The 13,555-nt window shown below is 49.0% G+C and overlaps 1 protein-coding gene across 23 annotated transcripts in view; it reads right to left on the reverse strand.

Moving 5' to 3' along the window:
• The window catches only part of UNC80 (unc-80 homolog, NALCN channel complex subunit), a 366,195-nt gene that overhangs the window by 250,012 nt on the left and 102,628 nt on the right, over window positions 1–13,555 (reverse strand). For 15 of the 23 annotated variants that reach the window (XM_063933120.1, XM_063933105.1, XM_063933107.1 and 12 more), the window contains 3 exons: window positions 7,023–7,273; window positions 5,483–5,589; window positions 4,950–5,009 (listed from right to left, as the gene is read on the reverse strand). In XM_063933120.1, the coding sequence (XP_063789190.1) occupies window positions 4,950–5,009; window positions 5,483–5,589; window positions 7,023–7,273 (418 nt within the window). The remainder of the gene's footprint in view (window positions 1–4,949; window positions 5,010–5,482; window positions 5,590–7,022; window positions 7,274–13,555) is intronic. The other 8 variants (XM_063933119.1, XM_063933118.1, XM_063933114.1 and 5 more) reach the window with 1 other exon arrangement.

Here is a 13,555-nt window from a genome sequence, read left to right on the forward strand (position 1 = left end):
TATTTTCAGGGCCCTGACTACGTCCAGCAACTTGGAATCCTCCAAGTCCCTAGTAGCCGCAGGCACCACAATAGGCTGGTTTAAGTGAAATGCTGAAACCACCTTAGGGAGAAATTGAGGATGAGTCCTCAATTCTGCCCTGTCCGTATGAAAAATTAGGTAAGGGCTTTTATAGGATAAAGCCGCCAATTCTGAGACACGCCTGGCTGAAGCCAGGGCTAACAGCATTACCACTTTCCATGTGAGATATTTTAAGTCCACAATGGTGAGTGGTTCAAACCAATGTGATTTTAGGAATCCCAAAACTACATTGAGATCCCAGGGTGCCACTGGAGGCACAAAAGGAGGCTGTATATGCAGTACTCCCTTGACAAACGTCTGAACTTCAGGAACAGAAGCTAGTTCTTTTTGGAAGAATATTGACAGGGCCGAAATTTGAACCTTAATGGACCCTAATTTGAGGCCCATAGACAGTCCTGTTTGCAGGAAATGCAGGAATCGACCCAGTTGAAATTCCTCTGTAGGGGCCTTCCTGGCCTCGCACCACGCAACATATTTACGCCAAATACGGTGATAATGTTGTACGGTTACATCCTTCCTGGCTTTGATCAGGGTAGGGATGACTTCATCCGGAATGCCTTTTTCCTTCAGGATCCGGCGTTCAACCGCCATGCCGTCAAACGCAGCCGCGGTAAGTCTTGGAACAGACATGGTCCCTGCTGGAGCAGGTCCTTTCTTAGAGGTAGAGGCCACGGGTCTTCCGTGAGCATCTCTTGAATTTCCGGGTACCAAGTCCTTCTTGGCCAATCCGGAGCCACGAGTATAGTCTTTACTCCTCTCCTTCTTATGATTCTCAGTACTTTTGGTATGAGAGGAAGAGGAGGGAACACATACACTGACTGGTACACTCACGGTGTTACCAGAGCGTCCACAGCTATTGCCTGAGGGTCCCTTGACCTGGCGCAATATCTGTCCAGTTTTTTGTTGAGGCGGGACGCCATCATGTCCACCTTTGGTTTTTCCCAACGGTTCACAATCATGTGGAAGACTTCTGGGTGAAGTCCCCACTCCCCCGGGTGAAGATCGTGTCTGCTGAGGAAGTCTGCTTCCCAGTTGTCCACTCCCGGAATGAACACTGCTGACAGTGCTATCACATGATTTTTCGCCCAGCGAAGAATCCTTGCCACTTCCGTCATTGCCCTCCTGCTTCTTGTGCCGCCCTGTCTGTTTACGTGGGCGACTGCCGTGATGTTGTCCGACTGGATCAACACCGGCTGACCCTGAAGCAGAGGTCTTGCCTGACTTAGGGCATTGTAAATGGCCCTTAGTTCCAGGATATTTATGTGAAGTGACGTTTCCATGCTTGACCACAAGCCCTGGAAATTTCTTCCCTGTGTGACTGCTCCCCAGCCTCTCAGGCTGGCATCCATGGTCACCAGGACCCAATCCTGAATGCCGAATCTGCGGCCCTCTAGGAGATGAGCACTCTGTAACCACCACAGGAGAGACACCCTTGTCCTTGGAGACAGGGTTATCCGCTGATGCATTTGAAGATGCGATCCGGACCATTTGTCCAGCAGATCCCACTGAAAAGTTCTTGCGTGGAATCTGCCGAATGGAATCGCTTTGTAAGAAGCCACCATCTTTCCCAGGACCCTTGTGCATTGATGTACTGACACTTGGCCTGGTCTTAGGAGGTTCCTGACTAGGTCGGATAACTCCCTGGCTTTCTCTTCCGGGAGAAACACCTTTTTCTGTACTGTGTCCAGAATCATTCCTAGGAACAGCAGACGTGTCGTCGGAATCAGCTGCGATTTTGGAATATTTAGAATCCATCCGTGCTGTCGTAGTACTACTTGAGATAGTGCTACTCCGACCTCTAACTGTTCTCTGGACCTTGCCCTTATCAGGAGATCGTCCAAGTAAGGGATAATTAAGACGCCTTTTCTTCGAAGAAGAATCATCATTTCGGCCATTACCTTGGTAAAGACCCGGGGTGCCGTGGACAATCCAAACGGCAGCGTCTGAAACTGATAGTGACAGTTCTGTACCACAAACCTGAGGTACCCTTGGTGAGAAGGGCAAATTGGGACATGGAGGTAAGCATCCTTGATGTCCAGAGACACCATATAGTCCCCTTCTTCCAGGTTCGCTATCACTGCTCTGAGTGACTCCATCTTGAACTTGAACCTTTTTATGTAAGTGTTCAAGGATTTCAGATTTAAAATGGGTCTCACCGAGCCGTCCGGCTTCGGTACCACAAACAGCGTGGAATAATACCCCTTTCCCTGTTGTAGGAGGGGTACCTTGATTATCACTTGCTGGGAATACAGCTTGTGAATGGCTTCCAATACCGCCTCCCTGTCGGGGGGAGACGTTGGTAAAGCAGTCTTCAGGAACCGGCGAGGGGGAGACGTCTCGAATTCCAATTTGTACCCCTGAGATACTACCTGCAGGATCCAGGGGTCCACTTGCGAGTGAGCCCACTGCGCGCTGAAATTCTTGAGACGGGCCCCCACCGTGCCTGAGTCCGCTTGTAAGGCCCCAGCGTCATGCTGAGGACTTGGCAGAAGCGGGGGAGGGCTTCTGTTCGTGGGAAGAGGCTGTCTGCTGCAGTCTTTTTCCCCTTCCTCTGCCCCGGGGCAGATATGAGTGGCCTTTTGCCCGCTTGCCCTTATGGGGACGAAAGGACTGAGCCTAAAAATACGGTATCTTTTTCTGCTGCGAGGTGACTTGGGGTAAAAAGGTGGATTTCCCAGCCGTTGCCGTGGCCACCAGGTCCGATAGACCGACCCCAAATAACTCCTCCCCTTTATACGGCAATACTTCCATATGCCGTTTGGAATCCGCATCCCCTGACCACTGTCGCGTCCATAATCCTCTTCTGGCAGAAATGGACATCGCACTTACTCTTGATGCCAGAGTGCAAATATCTCTCTGTGCATCTCGCATATATAGAAATGCATCCTTTAAATGCTCTATAGTCAATAATATATTGTCCCTGTCCAGGGTATCAATATTTTCAGTCAGGGAATCCGACCAAGCCACCCCAGCACTGCACATCCAGGCTGAGGCGATTGCTGGTCGCAGTATAATACCAGTATGTGTGTATATACTTTTTAGGATATTTTCCAGCTTCCTATCAGCTGGTTCCTTGAGGGCGGCCGTATCAGGAGACGGTAACGCCACTTGTTTTGATAAGCGTGTGAGCGCCTTATCTACCCTAGGGGGTGTTTCCCAACGCGCCCTAACCTCTGGCGGGAAAGGGTATAATGCCAATAATTGTTTAGAAATTAGCAGTTTTTTATCGGGGGAAACCCACGCTTCATCACACACCTCATTTAATTCATCTGATTCGGGAAAAACTACGGGTAGTTTTTTCACACCCCACATAATACCCTTTTTTGTGGTACTTGTAGTATCAGAAATGTTCAAAACCTCCTTCATTGCCGTGATCATGTAACGTGTGGCCCTACTGGAAAATACGTTTGTTTCCTCACCGTCGACACTGGAGTCAGTGTCCGTGTCTGTATCGACCTGAGGTAACGGGCGCTTTAGAGCCCCTGACGGTGTTTGAGACGCCTGTACAGGTATTAACTGATTTGCCGGCTGTCTCATGTCGTCAACAGTCTTTTGTAAAGTGCTGACACTATCACGTAATTCTTTCCATAAGACCATCCAGTCAGGTGTCGACTCCCTAGGGGGTGACATCACTAACACAGGCAATTGCTCCGCCTCCACACCATTTTCCTCCTCATACATGTCGACACAACGTACCGACACACAGCACACACACAGGGAATGCTCTGATAGAGGACAGGACCCCACTAGCCCTTTGGGGAGACAGAGGGAGAGTTTGCCAGCACACACCAGAGCGCTATATATATACAGGGATAACCTTATATAAGTGTTTTTCCCTAATATAGCTGCTGTATATATTTATATGCCAATTTAGTGCCCCCCTCTCTTGTTTTACCCTGTTTCTGTAGTGCAGGACTGCAGGGGAGAGTCAGGGAGCCTTCCTCCAACGGAGCTGTGAGGAAAAAATGGCGCCAGTGTGCTGAGGAGATAGGCCCCGCCCCCTTCTCGGCGGCCTCTCTCCCGCTTTTTTAAGGAAAAATTGGCAGGGGTTAAATGCATCCATATAGCCCAGGAGCTATATGTGATGTATTTTTTGCCAAATAAGGTGTTTTTATTGCGTCTCAGGGCACCCCCCCCAGCGCCCTGCACCCTCAGTGACCGGAGTGTGAAGTGTGCTGAGAGCAATGGCGCACAGCTGCGGTGCTGTGCGCTACCTTATTGAAGACAGGACGTCTTCTGCCGCCGATTTTCCGGACCTCTTCTGCTCTTCTGGCTCTGTAAGGGGGCCGGCGGCGCGGCTCCGGGACCCATCCAGGCTGAACCTGTGATCGTCCCTCTGGAGCTAATGTCCAGTAGCCAAGAAGCCCAATCCACTCTGCACGCAGGTGAGTTCGCTTCTTCTCCCCTTAGTTCCTCGGTGCAGTGAGCCTGTTGCCAGCAGGTCTCACTGAAAATAAAAAACCTACTTTAAACTTTTACACTAAGCAGCTCAGGAGAGCCCCTTAGCCTGCACCCGTCTCGTTCGGGCACAAAAATCGTACTGAGGCTTGGAGGAGGGTCATAGGGGGAGGGGCCAGTGCACACCAGGTAGTCCTAAAGCTTTTTACTTTTGTGCCCAGTCTCCTGCGGAGCCGCTATCCCCATGGTCCTTTCGGAGTCCCCAGCATCCACTAGGACGTCAGAGAAACAAATATTAAAGCATTGTCAAATAAAAAATAACCCTAAACACTGTCTTGGATCTTCTACCACAACATTTTCTATTTCAACAGAGCATTACATATTGAGAAATGGTTTATATGCCATGTATGCTTGTGTGTTATGCTAGTAATTCGCTTCTGAAAAGGTTGAATTTTTTAAAAACTATTTACCTTTTTATCTGTCTCCCCCATCTCCTGTGCTGGCAACCTCTTCCTAATGCCAGCGGCATTCTATGCAAATGAGAAGGAGGAGACAGGTTCAGCAAGCATTCTAGTGGATTAATAAGAAATATGAATCGTGCCACCTTAGCCTTTCATCTGAAATTTTGTTAATTGCAATTTCCTTCCCCAATATTTGGTACATATATTCTCGTGACAGTGACTGCATCAGTCCGCTTTAGGAAACTAAGCGGTATGAGCTGCAAAAGTTTTAACTGTTTGGTGCCCGTCCTATCCAAGCACCTACACCCCCATTGTCTCCCCTGTGGAGCCCTATGGAGCCTGAAGAAGAAATACAATGACATGGCCTAAGCACAGAACGGACAGCTCAAGGAACCCTTCGCTGCCTTTTAGCGCGGTGGCTTGGGATCTATGGCTCTATTAGTCGTCTTCTTCACCTAGAATTTACACTATGATATTTATAGTTCCAGAGCTATAATCATCACACCTTATGTTTTTTACAAACTGTGTAATTGTATAAGTACCTTAGAGCTCTGCCTGATAAATGAAAGCCGATCCACAGAGCTGATGTCCAGAAGATCTTCAACATTATCCGTCAGCCCGGAAAGCGAAGACCTTTTCAACCAATTGCCTGAGAGAGCAGATTAAGAGGGACAAGAACACACACAATTATTTAACTGAGAAGCATATACCATATTATAACTGCACAATATAATATATCCTGTAAAATATATATCCTTAGAGTGGGTGAGTAATGATGTCATCACTCTGGAAAGTAGTGATGTCACTCCTGTGTCACATGACTCATTGAGAAAGCATTCCATGATAGAATGTATAGCTGACAATAAAAGGAAAAAAACTTGGAAATAAGAATGAAATCATACAAGCAACATTCTTTATTGCAAATTGAAGACTGGGCATTATAAGGAAAAAACGTACCCCTAACAATAAAATAAAAAGGATATTACAAGTCACCCTGGAGTTCCCTGACCCTCGGCTTTGTACTTCTACGCACCTTCTCTGTGACTTAATAACCCTAATATATGCAAGAAATACATTGGGGGTTTATCCCCCGGTGTCTCCCAGCACACCAAGCTGTACCTGCACCAAGACATGAAAGACTATACATAGTGTTCACTCTAGGCTGTTTTAGCAGGGCGCCGCGCCCTGCCCGTTTTTTAACAGGCAAAACCCGCCCTGCCCCTTTTGCGGCGCCCTGCTAGAACAGCCACCGGCTCCCTGCCCTCCCGGTGTGTATAGATGCCGTGCGCATGCGCGCGGCATCCATTCACGCATTGGGAGAGGGCTGGGGGAAGTCCAGCACCGACGGAGGTGCTGTGCACGCCCCTAACAGTGACGTCGCCGGCCACAGACGCTCTCTATAGTAGCGTCTGTGGGCCGCACTGCCCCCTAAACTGACGGAGGCGTGGCCACGCCCCCTAATTTGCGTGGCCGCGCCCCCATTTCGGGCGCACGGGCGGCTTCGCCGCGCGCGCGCACATGTGCCCCCGGAGTCCGGCGCCCTGCCCCTTTTCACTCCTAGAGTGAACACTATATACATACAATAGAAATCCAGATACAGTTACAGCTTGGTGTGCTAGGGGACACCAATGCATTTCTTGCTTAGACTGTGCTAGGGGACACCAATGCATTTCTTGCTTAGACTGTGCTAGGGGACACCAATGCATTTCTTGCTTAGACTGTGCTAGGGGACACCAATGCATTTCTTGCTTAGACTGTGCTAGGGGACACCAATGCATTTCTTGCTTAGACTGTGCTAGGGGACACCAATGCATTTCTTGCTTAGACTGTGCTAGGGGACACCAATGCATTTCTTGCTTAGACTGTGCTAGGGGACGCCAATGCATTTCTTGCTTAGACTGTGCTAGGGGACACCAATGCATTTCTTGCTTAGACTGTGCTAGGGGACACCAATGCATTTCTTGCTTAGACTACCCCTCCCTTTCATGCAGCTGTATTTTCTAATTGATATGAGCAACTTATATTTTGTTCTGTTAACCCTAATATATTACAGTAGGGGATGTATTATGAACAATCACCAACCTAAAGGCAGTTTGAGCTTTTTGCGGAGTGAGATTCTACGGGACCTGGATCTTGAGCGCTTCTCATTGGTGTTTCCAGAGTGAGCGGTGGTGCATTCTGAAGTGTCCGGTTCTGATTGGCTGCTCGTGTCACTGGCAGCACTCTGGGATTTGAACACTTTGCGCCAGAAATCTTTGCGCCCTAATCCTGCACCTTGCATTTGCTCATCACTGCGAGACAGATCCGGGTGAACATTTAAATTCTCCGCAATGCTGTGATACAAAGAGACAAATAAGTAGATGTATATTAACTTCAATACTGTACATTTGCCAAACGATAACAAATCACTTAACATTCCTAGCATCGGGAATGGCGAGCAGGTCCTAGCCATGTCTGCGTGTCATGTGGGTCTGGTCTGAATGGATAGAGGGAACAAATTATGCTGAAAATGAGCAATGTTGTCAGGTATAGTATTTTCTGCTGATACAACAGGTCAGGAAAGAATGGTGGAAAAAAGCTTTATGTAAAGGAGGATTTTGGTGCTTACCGATAAATCCCTTTCTCGAAATCCATAGGAGACACTGGAGGCTGAATACGTTGGGGATAGACGGTTGGCTATCAGGAGCTGGTACACTACATCTTGTTGAAAGATTATGCAGACTCCTTCCCCGCTATCCCCCATAAGCCCCAGTTTTAATAACTGAGCCGAGAGGAGACGAAACAGTGTGGAACAACAACAAATAAACAAGAGCAAACAAACAATCCTTAAACCTGAACCACAACTCAAGAACGAAACAGTGCTGGGTGGGCGTCCAGTGTCCCCTATGGATTCTGAGAAAGGGATTTATCGGTAAGTACCAAAATCCTCCTTTCTCTAGCATCCACTAGGGGACACTGGAGGCTGAATACGTTGGGGATGTCCCAAAGATGTCCCTACGGGTGGAGAGCAACGAGGAATCTGCAAGACAAGCCGCCCAAACCGCGAAGCGGAGGCAGCAAATGTATCAAACTTACAGAATCAAACAAAAGTATTAGCAGACGACCAGGAAGCCGCACGGCAAAGTTGAGAGAGAGGGGCACCAAATCTGGCAGCCCATGACGGACAAACAGACCTAGTGGAATGTGCAGAAATAACTGCTGGAGGTTGGCGTGCTGAGGTCAAGTAGGCCTGCCTAATGGTCTACTTAATCTATCTCACCAAATTTTTTTTCCAAGCAGGCCAACCCCGCCTGCTCGCATCATACAAGACAAACAAGGCATCTGTTTTACGCAAGGACGCCGTCCGAACCACATAAATGTGAAGCACTCGGACAACATCCAAAGAAGAAGGTTCTCCTGAGTTGTCTTTGAAAGCAGGAACCACAATCGGCTAGTTAATGTGAAATGCCGAAACCACCTTCGGCAGGAAACCAGAGTGCGTCCGAAGTTCGTGTAAGGTGGCTTACACGACAAGGCGCTTAAATCAGACACTCGTCGGGCTGATGCCAAGGCCAAAAGGAGAGCAGTTTTCCAAGTAAGAAACTTTAATTCCACCTCCGTCAATGGTTCAAAAACCAAAGACTGTAGGAATCGCAGAACCAAATTAAGGTCCCATGGAGCAGTAGGCGGAACAAACGGTGGTTGCACTCGCAACACCCCCTGCAAAAAGGTCTGCCCTTCCAGCATGATGGCTAATTTCCACGACGTAGTCCATCATCCAAGCCCTTTTGCAAAAATAACAAAAGACGAGCCAGTTTAAAATCCCTAGTGTCTCATCCCCTGGCCACGCACCAAGACATATAGGCTCACCATATACGGTGGTAATGAATCGCCGTGACAGGTTTACGAGCCCTGAGCATGGTCGGAATCACTGAAGAAGGAATTACCTTACGTCTCAGAATAGAGGCTTCAAGAGCCACCCCGTTAAACGTAGCTGCGTCAAATCTAGGTGAAGCAACGGCCCTTGTTGCAACAAGTTTGGACGAAGAGGCAACTACCATGGGTGGCCTGCTAGTAGTTGGAGGAGGTCCGAATACCAAGCTCTCCGAGGCCAATTCGGGGCCACGAGAATGACCCACGTGGATTCCCTCTTGATCCGTTTGAGTACACGAGGTAGAAGAGGAAAAGGAGGGAACAGGTAAACCAGTTCATACGGCCAAGGAGCCGTGAAAGCATCCATGTCTTCTGCACCGGGATCCCGAGTTCTGGACATGTAGCGTGGTAATTGATGAATCAAAGGAGAGGCCATGAGGTCTACTTGTGGGAGACCCCATCGATGAACCAACTGTTGAAATACCTGAGGGTGTAGAGCCCACTCCCTGGGGTGAAGGTCCTGACGGCTTCCCAGTTGTCCACTCCCGGAATGAATACAGCTGATAACAGTACTTTGTGAAGTTCGGCCCATCTCAGAATTTGAGTCACCTCTCGCATGGTGATGTGACTCCTTGTGCCGCCTTGGCGGTTGATATACGTGACTGCGGTCGCATTGTCCGACTGTACACGTACTGGCCTCGCCCGAAGTAGGTGAACCGCCTGCTGAAGCGTATTGTAGAAGGCCCTCAATTCTAACACGTTTATGGGTAGAAACTGTTCCCGATCCGACCACTTTCCATGGAAGTGATGCTGCCGAATGATCGAACCCCAGCCTCTGAGACTGGCAACAGTAGTGACAAAGAGCCAATCCCATATGTCGATTCTCTTCCCCACCATGAGGTTGTGCATCTAAAGCCACCAGAGAAGAGATACTCGAGTTTGCGGAGCTAATTCCACCGTTCCATCGAGATGTAGATGTGACTCCGACCACTGAGTCAAAAGGTCTAGCTGGAAGGTTCAGGAATGACACCAACCGAATTGTAAAGTCTCGTAGGCAGCCACCATCTTCCCTAAGAGACGAATGCAGAGCTGTAACGACACCTTCCTCGGCTTGAGGACCTTCTGAACCATCAGACAGATACTCTGAGCCTTGTCCACCGTAGGAATACTTTCTGAAGCTTGGCATCCATTATCAGACCCAGAAACTGGATGCGCTGGGATGGCAAGAGGTTGGATTTCCTGAAATGGAGTATCCAACCGTGTCGCAGGAGAACTTTGTGGGTGATTAAAGCATGCTCCCGAAGTTTCTCTTCCGATGGCGCTTTGAGTAAAAGATCGTCCAAGTATGGTACAATCGTCACTCCAAGCGATCGAAGATGTGCTACCATGACAGCCATGACCTTGGTAAACACTCTCGGAGACGAAGACAGTCCGAATGGAAGTGCTTGGAACTGATAATGATCCTGCAGAATTGCAAATCTCAAGAATTCCTGATGAGGTTCCCAAATAGGGATGTGCAGGTACGCATCCTTTATGTCCAGGGAAATCATGAACTCTCCTGGCTCCAGACCTGAGATTACTGAGCCGAATTACTGAGCTGAATTGGTAATATGTGAGATATTGATTCAACGACTACAAATTCAGGATGGGTCATACCGATCCGTCCGGCTTCAGAACTACAAACAGGTTTGAGTAGTATCCTTTCATCCGTTGAGGACTTGGAACTGGCATTGACACTGCTGAGTCCAAGAGGGACTGAATTGCTCCCTGAAGAGCCCTCTTTTCGTCCTCTGAAGCTGGAAAACCGGTGGTAAAGAACCGTGGTGGAGGTGAAAATTCAAAATAGATTTTGTAACCTCTGGACACAAGGGCACGTACCCACACATACGTGGACGTGTGTACCCACGCTTCCTGAAAAGAGCGGAGACGCGCACCCACCATGGGAGTACGCAGGAGGGAAGGGAGCCCGTCATGCCACTGTCTTCTCAGTAGGTTTGAGCTCCTGGCGACAGGTAGTCTGTTGACGACTTCGGCCTCTACCACCTTTGGGTTGACCTGCTGAGGTTCCAGATTTAGGCCGAAAGGAAGTTGAGTTCCTAAAGGAACGAAAGGAAGGACTCAAATAAGTCCATTTAGGCAGAGGAGTTATGGCCGGCAGTAACGTGGACTTCCCATATTATTAGTTTATCAAGCTCATCTCCAAAGAGAACTTTCCCTGTAAACGGTAGGGCCTCTGCCGTTCGCTTAGATTCCACATCTTCCTGCCAAGAACGCAACCACAGTGCTCGACGAGATGCCACAGTGGAGGCTGAGATTCGTCCTAACATGGCCAACATCCATAGAAGCTTCTCCCAAGTAAGCCGCGGATTCTTTAATATGTTCTGCTAGAACAGGGGTGGCCAACCAGTCAGAAACAAAGAGCCAAAAATTTTGTTAGGCACGTCAAAGAGCCAACATCGAGCCGCAGGCGTACATGAAAAATGGGATGTGGCCTTGTGCCTGCTAGGCCACGCCTCTGGTATAAAATACAATTCAAAAACCAGATCCACATATAATACATTTTTAAAGGCAGATCCAACATAACATACATTTAAAAAGCCACTTCCACATAAAACAATTGAGAGAGATCCACATAAAATATATTGAAAAAGCCAGATTCACATAATACACTTCAGCTCCCCTATGTGTCACTCCAGCCAGTACCCTGCTGTGTCACTTGAACCAGCTACCTCATGTGTCACTCTAGCCAGTACCCTGCTGTGTCACTTCAGCCAGCTACCTCATGTGTCACTCCTGCTAGCACACTCCTATAGTATGACACTCCAGCCAGCTCCCCCATGAGTCACTCCTGCCAGCACTCTCCTGTGTCACTCCTGCCAGTACCCTTATATTTCACTACGGCTTCCCCCCCAGAAAAAAAAATCAGGATTTTGGTACTTACCGATAAATCCCTTTCTCCGATTCCACAGGGGCCACTGGAGTGCAGATACAATGGGGATATAGTAGGCAGTAACTGGGAGCTGGCACTTTAAATTAATAACCATGTGACTAGCTCCTCCCCTACTATATCCCCCCTCCAAGCCAGTCTAGTTAAAACTGTGCCAGAGGAGAGATGGAAAAGACCAACGTCAAAGTAGAGGAGGTTCGCTAAGCCAAGTAAAACAAGATAATACCCAGGAAACCTGAAAACATAGTGATAGGGTAATAGGAACAAAACACGCAGTCACACAGTGACCTGCAACCCGATAAGTGTAGAAGGAGGAAACGGCGCTGGGTGGGCGTCCAGTGGCCCCTGTGGAATCGGAGAAAGGGATTTATCGGTAAGTACCAAAATCCTGATTTCTCCTTCATCCACTAGGGGCCACTGGAGTGCAGATACAATGGGGACGTCCCAGAGCTCCCAAGACGGGAGGGAGAGCGCTGAGAGTCCTGCAAAACCGCTCGGCTAACCTGTGACACAGAGGCCGCAAAAATGTCAAATCCGTAAAATGTGATAAACGTATGATGTCCCGACTAAGCGGCATTGCAACATAAAGCATTCACAGAAACCCCGTGGGCAGCCGCCCCCGAAGGTCCCTCAGAGCGCGTGGAGTGCGCCGAAATGGAAAACGGAGGCTCTCGAGCAACCGCCAAATAAGACTGTCTGATGGTCAGATGTATACAACGACCCAACGGCTGCTGGGACCCCGGCCATTTAGGACGGGAGCATCGTACAGAACAAAGAAGAAATCAATTTGTCGAAAACCTTTGTACAGAGAGTCGGTGAGCCCTGACAACATCCAAAGGTCACGAATCCGGTGAAACCGCCGAGAGGGCCGAAAACACAAGTGTCAGATTTATATGAAAAGCGGACATCACCCCTGGAAGCAATGACAGCTGAGAATGAAGCTCAGCCGTAACCTTATGCGCAAGGTGGGATTGCCAGTAGAGTACTCCCTGCAAGAGAACCCGAACTTCCGGCAGTCAGGCTAATATCCCTTGGAAGAGAACCGAAAGAGTAGAGACCTGAACTTCAGGTTAACCTAGTCGAAGCGCAGCCGAGCAAAACACCCGGAGAAACCAAAAGCGGCGGCTGAAGGAAAAACCAAAGGGAAAAGCCCTCGTCATCCACACCAGGCCACATAAAATATCCAAAAGTGGCAAAAGCGAGAAGAGGTAACCGACTTCCGAAAACGGAGCCCAGTAGATATAACCGAACTAGGGAACTCCTTACTTCTGAGGTCTCGCGAACAGCCTCGCCGTTAAACGAAACCTGTTGAAACAGACAGTCCCGCAGAGGTAGGAGTCAAGGCTCCCCTACTGACAACAGGTGCAGGGTGGATTTTCAAGTCTTGAGCGGCCAAACTGAAGTCACCGGGAGGACTAGCACGCATTCTCCCTTTATGTGTTGCAGAAAGTGAGGTAAAAACAGAAAAGGAGGAAAGATAGACTAACCAGAAACTCCATGGAGCCGTGAGGGCATCCCCGGCTACTGCCGCCAGAGCTCACGTCCGAGTAGTAAGGGGTTGAAGAGTCAGTCGGAACGCCCTGAGGACAATTCGAATTCTTCGCCAACAGCGGACCCGCTGACAAAACTCCGGGGAATGTCCACTCCCCCGGGTGCCTGACCTGGAATGAAGACTGTCGTCCTTTGGTCAAAGTAGAATGTAGGCGACCTCTCAGCGCGGTAACTTGACTGAAGAGAGAGAGAGAGAGAAAGAGAGAGAGAGAGAGAGAGAGAGGGGAACTGGTCCAGAGGAAGGAAAAATCTTCTGACGGGCCGA

The sequence above is a fragment of the Pseudophryne corroboree genome, chromosome 7, assembly GCF_028390025.1.
Source record: "Pseudophryne corroboree isolate aPseCor3 chromosome 7, aPseCor3.hap2, whole genome shotgun sequence".
NCBI classification, from domain to species: Eukaryota; Metazoa; Chordata; class Amphibia; order Anura; family Myobatrachidae; genus Pseudophryne; species Pseudophryne corroboree.